Source organism: Adiantum capillus-veneris, chromosome 28, assembly GCF_014529385.1.
Source record: "Adiantum capillus-veneris isolate H3 chromosome 28, ASM1452938v2, whole genome shotgun sequence".
Classification (NCBI taxonomy): Eukaryota; Viridiplantae; Streptophyta; class Polypodiopsida; order Polypodiales; family Pteridaceae; genus Adiantum; species Adiantum capillus-veneris.
In genome coordinates, this window is record NC_140958.1 from 72,405,025 (window position 1) to 72,412,630 (window position 7,606).

Genomic DNA, 7,606 nt, shown 5'->3' on the forward strand with positions numbered 1-7,606 from the left:
AATTTGGCCTTTCTAACAGGGACCTAGACACTCAAATTGTGCACCTTTCACCACCATTCCCAAAAAAAAAAGGCTGTGTGTATTCACATTCATCGGTCGAGCGCTTTCTCTAGGTGCCTTGGGCCTTCCAAATGTGGAAGGTGTTAATCATTTGGAAGGCCCTCCATTTTATGTTGAAAAATTACCAAAATACCCTTCTAATTAGTGGAAATTTCCAAAATACCCCTCAAATTTAAAAAATCCCCAAAATACCCTTGTATCTATTTTGGTTGGATTGTTCAAGATTTTCTAATCTTTATTCCTTTTTGACAATTGAGATCGATTTTTGCGTGCTTAGCATGTAATTTGTCACCCAAAAAATAAATAAATTATGTCTAAAACTCCCTTTTATGTTTTCTGGACAAAAAAGAAGACCCCTATAAGATCCGGCGCTTCGTCAGCCGGAAATTCCCTTCGTCCCATTAGGGTTTCGTGATAGTGGACAACCATGGTGTCCCTCAAGCTGCAGAAGCGCCTCGCGGCTAGCGTGCTGAAGTGTGGGAAGCGCAAGGTCTGGCTCGATCCCAATGAGGTCAACGAAATCTCTATGGCCAATTCAAGTAAGGACCCTTCTTCTCTACTTTGGAACAGGGGATTTGATTGCCTGCTTTGAGCTGCGATTTGAGGGCTGCGAGTTTCTTGTTTATTCTGTTTGCTATGTTCCGCATCCGCAGGGTAAGCCATTTCATCTGTTTTCTAGCAAACGCATTCCTTCAGTGCTGTTATCTGCATACATAGAGTTGACAGCCACTTTACCAAGCTGAATATCTTCTGTATTTGTACTTGAGATTGGGCTGACTACTTCTCCGAACATTGTGATGTTGTAAGGCGTAGTTCCATTGAACAGATTATGTAGTTCCATCAATTCACATCATGAACACAGAGTGACGCTTTGGCGATATCCTGAACTCTGGTGTGCATCATTTTGTTGATGCAAGGCTGTTGTTTTTATCACATTGGAATGTCAGTGAGCTCTTGTTTTTACTACATATGTCGGGTAAGTGATTCCACATCAGAAGTTCGAGAGAGAGTGGAGGTGATGGGAAGGAGAAGGAGAGAGGCATTTTGGAAGCTGGCTGGTTGAAACTCCCGATCATTGTAACTTTTGATCAAGCTTGTGTGCTCCTGTCTTCTTACAGTGTCTGGCTTGACCTTTGTTGGTAGCCCCGCCGAGCTAAGATTGTTTCTGTTATCTTATTTTGTCATAAAAGCCTTATTGGTGTCCAGCACCAAGTTATTGGCTCTGGAGCAACGAGTAAGGATTGGAGAGTCTTTTTGGGATCTGGCTGGTCGAAACTCCCAATCATGTTCATCCTCATTCAAACTTTTGATAAAGCTTGTGTGCTCCTGTCTTCTGGTAGTGTCTGGCCTGGCTTTTGTTTGTAGGCCCGCCGAGCTACCCATATAAGTTTCTGTAATTTTATTTCTTATGTAAGGAGACCTTATTCTTGTCCAGCACCAAGTTATTGAGCATTGGAGTGCATGAAAACAGGGCAAAACATAAGAAAGCTGGTCAAGGATGGCTTTGTGATTCGGAAACCGACCAAGATTCACTCGCGGGCAAGAGCAAAGCGTGCTTTGGAGGCTAAAAGGAAAGGCCGTCATTCAGGATATGGTAAGCTTTCTGTTTTCTAGGTGCTTTCTTTTCTTTGTGGGCCACTTGGTTTTAATTGGTATTATCTGAAACAGGTAAGAGGCGGGGTACTAGGGAGGCCAGGCTACCCTCTAAAGTTCTCTGGTTGAGGCGGATGCGAGTGCTTCGCCGGTTGCTGAGAAAGTACCGGGAGGCTAAGAAGATTGACAAGCATATGTACCATGATATGTATATGAAGGTCAAGGGTAACGTGTTCAAAAATAAGCGCGTGCTCATGGAGAGTATTCACAAGTCTAAAGCAGAGAAGGCTCGTGAGAAGACACTGTCTGATCAGTTTGAAGCCCGTAGAGCTAAGGGAAAAGCTAACAGGGAGCGAAAAAGTGCCAGGAGGGAAGAGCGCTTGGCACAGGTCTCTAGCCCTTCTAGTTTTCTTCAAACAAGTTCCTTTTTTGACTGCAATGTTTGACGGACTTTGTTTGTCTCAGGGATTGAGTACTGAAGCAGCACCAGCCATCCCTGCAGCTGCCCCCGAGTATGAGTTATTTTATTTAGCTTTTATGTTTGACAGCTCATTCTTTGTGGGCGTGAGTTTGCTAAAGAAATACTTACATCCTCTTCTTATGCTTTAACAGGGCCACCAAGAAGTCCAAGAAGTGAGCGGCATAGCAAGATTTAGCTAAGAGCTGTGTCCTTAAATAGAAACCTTGGACCATTGAGCTTGTGTAATGAGATACAGTTTTTGCTTTACTTTTGAAAGCACGACTATTGCAAGCCTAAAAGGGTTTGCATTTTGCAATTTTCCCCCATTTCTTTCTTTGACTATTGGTTATTGTTGCCGAGACAGTTAATGTTGTTTCCAAATGTATCAGGGTGTCCATCATTGCATCTCTCTGAAGTAAAAATAACTCATAACTACAGTTCTTGTGTATAACTCGATCAGTGTTTTCCTCTGAAGAATTGGTGGAGAGGAGGTTATTGGTGCTGGTAGTGGTCAGATAGTGGGGCACAATGAGGATGTTGGGCATCCTGTCTTGGCACTATCTTGTATGAATTAATCTTTTTCGAGATATTCTGTGACCAGTAAGAGCAAATCTGTTTGGACATGATCCTCTGTAGAGGGCTTGCTCTGTTAGCTTTTTATTGAGTTTATTGAGTTTGGATTTGTGGCTCTTATTACATTGGTTATCTTTGTTGGATAACCATGGTCCAATTCTTAGGGGAGATCTTGGCATGATACCTGCCATCATATCCAGGTTGACATGTTCCGAACTCAGCCATTATGCTGGTTAAGTCAGGCACTACCTTCTTCAAGGCCTAGTATTATTTTATTGATCCTGATGAACAAGAAGATATACATGCTTGGATGTGCATCTTCCACATTTTAGTTTAGATAGAACTAGTGTTACGGTCTTTTACGTTTTTTAAACATTGAAGCTATGGGTGATGTATCAGTAGATGGCTGTAGATAAATTTTTCATGATGCAAGGTGCCCATTACATGCTGACCCATAATTTCTGCCACCTTGTCTTGTGAGTGAAGTTGGGCTAAGGGGTCTCTGAGAAATTTGCATCAATCTTGCCATTTTGTCCATGATTGTGGATTAGATGGTACATTATTAATTCCCACCCTCATTTATGAGGATTAGAGGGTGCCATAAGTCCTCTAAAGGCCCTTGTTGAGGGTTGTGTGCCATGGATACAAGTTTGTTATGTAAGTCCTTTGTCGTGGGCCCTCAAATTGTGATGTGATGTAAGTGCCCTATAGTAGATTGTGCAGCAAGCTCACCTACTGATAACTTACATAACAAACTTGCAGTGTGGTGGTTCTTTTTTGCACAGATAAACTGGGCCTTGGAATGCATTGTTGTTTCCATGGAGAATATTTTCCACCACAGGTAAAAGTTGTATTTTCCTAAGAAAAAGGATGCGACAAAACACATCAAAATAAATGTGGGAAGCTTGTGTTGATAAATATAGTCAAGCTTTTGGGTTCCATGGTGATGACTAGATCCTTCTCTGAGTTCCTGAAAGCTCGATTATGGAAACTTTGGGTAACAATTGACATGGAGGTCCATTGTACTATGCAAGTCGGCGTAAAAGTTTAACAGCCCAATCCAAATTAGGGAAGAGTCATTACCGCCACTTACTCAACTAGCCACCTCATGCTACAAATCCACCACAAAGAAGGTTCTCCAAAACTTGACAAATCGGAGGTCCTTCGACCAAATGCATTCTCCATGGTGAGGTTGTTAGTGTGTTATGTTTAGATTCATCATGTCAAAGATTCTAAGAGGTGGAGCTGCAGATACTCTTTAGGAATTAATGTGCATTGAGAGATAGTATATCAAAGCTTTCAACTGTTGATTCTAGTGGCCATCTATCCGGGAATGGTACCTGTGTTGAAGGTGGATTCACAACAAAATGCACACGTGCCCTATCCTTCCTACATGCATAGTCAAGGATGGGTCTGATCTGAGGATGGGCTTATGTCATCATATACATAGTTTTGGTGACCATAAAGTAATAGGATCTTCTATGTTCATTTTGATCTTTCTATTTCAATGTGTTCTATTTTAGTGAAGTTCAATTATGCATACAATGTCTTCATAGGCATTAAAGCTCTAAATTGCTTATTCTAGTGGCCAACTATTCCGGAATGATACATATGCTGAAGGTGGATTCAAAGCAAATGCACAAGTGCCCTATCCTCCCTATATGAGTCTTATATGAAAAAGCCAAACTTTTGCAATGCTTTTAAAACTCGTGGAACATTAAAAATAAGTAGAATATTTTTTTAAAAGGGAAACCAGGGAGCTTCGCAACACGGAAGAGAGGATGAATAACGGTGGGAATTACCATATGTTCAAAATGTTTGTTATCAATATTATCAATCAAAAAATTACCAGTTAAACAAAACAATGTAAATTGATTAGTCAATAGGTGCCCTAATTCATTTTAATTCCCTGAAAGTGAATGACAACAGGTTCGAAACATTGGTGGGAAATGTGAGAGCTCATATGGAAAATGAATGGACGTAAGGATGTGGAAAGTCAATTGTGCGGGGACAAAGGGTGAAAAGTTATTTACGGATGTGGAGAGTCAAACATGTAGAGGAGATAAAATGAGGAGTCTAATTTGCTTATAAAAAAGAAACCTTGCACGTGATCTCTCTCTCTCTCTCTCTCTCTCTCTCTCTCTCTCTCTCACATAGTTGCATTCCTTATTCAAATAGCCACATTCTTTGGGTGTTTGGTACAATCTCCTTGGCCATTCCCTAGAGGAATCATCTAACAAATTGATTCAAATTTTTTTCGGAAATAGAACCAATAAGAGATAGCCAAAACAATAGAGCCAAGAAGATAGCCAATAGGCAATTTGACGAGGTTAAAAAAACCTTTAGTAAAATACATGTGACGTGGAGGCAAACACACTTGCCGCTTTCTTAGCAACGTCATTTTGCAAAATCTAGTCAGATGCGACAGGAAAAAACAAAACCTAGAAACAATTATTTGGATTAGTTGTTTCTTAAGCTAGAAACAGCAGGGTTTTGCTTATAGAGCAAAAAACTTATTAGATGTGTGTGTGTGTTGAGTGTGTGTGTGTGTGAGAGAGAGAGAGAGACCCTAAAATGGCATTACGTGCATGTGGAGGTACTCACTAGGCGTATACTCCCTCCCACATTGCCCCCCTTGTCTCAATTTGTGCCAATTCCTTGCCATCCTTGTGCCTCGTTTTGTAAGGACTGTGTGGTGGGGGTGAAAAGTTTTAGCCAAGTCCAAAATGATAATGAGTTTTTCCTGCGAGTTGTTTCTCAAGTCCAAATAATTATAACTTTGATATGAGTTGAATGGTTTCTTTAGAAATAGCATATATATATATATATATTTTTAAAGATTTTATGTTGATGAAGAACTTTGATCTTAATAATTAAATTGAGCTCTTGTTTCTCTCAAAAGAACCATGGTGAGATTTTTCTAGATTTCGCATACATTTCTCTCAACTCAAAACAGTCATTAAAATGGGCTAATTATAAGAAATGGGATGTGTGCGATTTGCTACAAGAAAATGGGCTTAGATAGATGAGCAAAGCAGCTTTTGGTTTGCTAGTAGCAAAGGCCTTTGTTTTTGGTTGGGTTTTTTAGCTTTGGAGATGAGGCAAGGATGGCTTTAAGTGAATACCTTCAAATCATTGTTTTCTCTTGAGATTGAAAAATAAAGACCATTACATCTGCTTTTGCACTCATTTCTTTAAAGCCCCCCTTCCCCCCTCTCCCTTCTTTTATCGCTCACATACTCAATCACACACACCCTTAAAAATACACTTTTGTATCATTAAATAGGCCATCTTAAATTCTAGGGAAAATTACCAAAATACCCCTCTAATTTGTGGAAATTCCCAAAATACCCCTCAAATTTCAAAAATTCCCAAAATACCCTTGTATCTATTTTGGTTGAATTATTCAAGTTTGTCATTCCTTTATTTTTTCTGACAATCAAGATCCGTTTTTGAGTGCTTAGCATGTAATTTGTCACAAATTACCTCGCAAAAAGGGCAATTATATCTAAAAATAATAAAGCAATTCATCTCCAAAGCCTACATAACCTACTAAAATTCTAGCTTTAGTATCTTGTATTGATAGACAATAGTCTTCTTATGAAAGGTACAAATTCTTTAATCTTTGGAAAAATTTAATCTCACAACCAGGGGTTTTTTGGGAATTTTGGAAATTTGAGGGGTATTTTGGGAAATTATGAAAAAATATCAAGGGTATTTTGGGAATTTTTGAAATTTGAGGGGTATTTTGGGAATTTCCACAAGTTAGAGGGGTATTTTGGTAATTGGCCCTAAATTCTATTAACATTTCTTAAACAAGTTAATTCAAAATTAAAATGGCTTGCCTTTTATGTCTTAAGAAAAAATATAAGTAAAAAAGGTAAAATTAAAAAAGAAAAATACTTTGTTCTCTCTCTCTCTCTCTCTCTCTCTCTCTCTCACACCCACACACACAACATCAAAGAAGAAGAGAGTACTCATGATTAAATGAAAGGGACATAATTTTTGAAAAGTCTAATCCTACAAGAAATCAAATAAAATCTTACAAGAAATCTCCTTGTCACTTTCTTTTCAAAATTCAAAAGGTAATAAACTCATATATAGCCAATTGATCTTAATTAATATTTTGAGACAAAATAAAATTATCATGATTATCTTGATTTGAGAGAAGACCTCATTTGAGACTTGGCAAAAGTTCACTCCCCCAAATAGTCCTTCCTTCAACAGGCCAGAAAGAAAGCCATAATAACATTTCTTTAGGATCTTACAATTTGTGTTTTTGGATAAAATATGTGTGTGGGTGTCCTTGTCACTGGGTCCTTTAGCACGAGTGGCTTTGAACATGTTTTTCTAGGTGAACTAGTGGGTGAATTAGGCAATGGACGAAGATTGCCATGCTCACATAGACATCGACGTGCAATAGCATTGCACGAAGGCTTTTGTGTAGGAACCATGAGGTCCTAGGTTCAATCTCATATGATGTGACGGCAGAGAACTACGAGTTACCCAAGGGTACCATCTTTCACCCTTAATTCACCCCCTAGGTCACTCCTATATTTCACCTTGGCGATCAAGTGGCGGAGACCAAAACTATGCGGCATTCCCTCATTTGTGCCCTAGATCCCTCTTGGAAGGACTGCATGCCATATAGTGGTGAGGGGTGTCCATGTGTGCCCAAAGAGAGAGAGAGAGAGAGAGAGAGAGAGAGAGCTTTCTAATGGATGTCCAAGAAGGCTACTATTGCCAAGGCAAATGCTACTCTTTTCATGTGGGGTCCACTTGCATATCATGACACAAAATGATGTCTCAATGGAGATAGCACTAGTCTTTTACCATTCAAGGATTTTCCAACAAAGTTTTGAGCGTAGTCTAGCATCGAGGGTTTTCCACTAAAGTTTTTGGCCTCTCGCTTAGTTGATG

The 7,606-nt window shown here is 39.4% G+C and overlaps 1 protein-coding gene across 1 annotated transcript; it reads left to right on the forward strand.

The window, feature by feature from the left end:
* Positions 1 to 442: 442 nt before the first annotated feature.
* LOC147420669 (large ribosomal subunit protein eL19y-like) lies at positions 443 to 2,496 on the forward strand. Its single transcript, XM_086503955.1, has 5 exons — positions 443 to 599; positions 1,532 to 1,654; positions 1,729 to 2,042; positions 2,119 to 2,165; positions 2,266 to 2,496. The coding sequence occupies exons 1-5, from the start codon at positions 488 to 490 to the stop codon at positions 2,288 to 2,290; spliced, it is 621 nt and encodes a 206-aa protein (XP_086360081.1). The 5' UTR covers positions 443 to 487; the 3' UTR covers positions 2,291 to 2,496.
* The last annotated feature ends 5,110 nt before the right edge of the window (positions 2,497 to 7,606 follow it).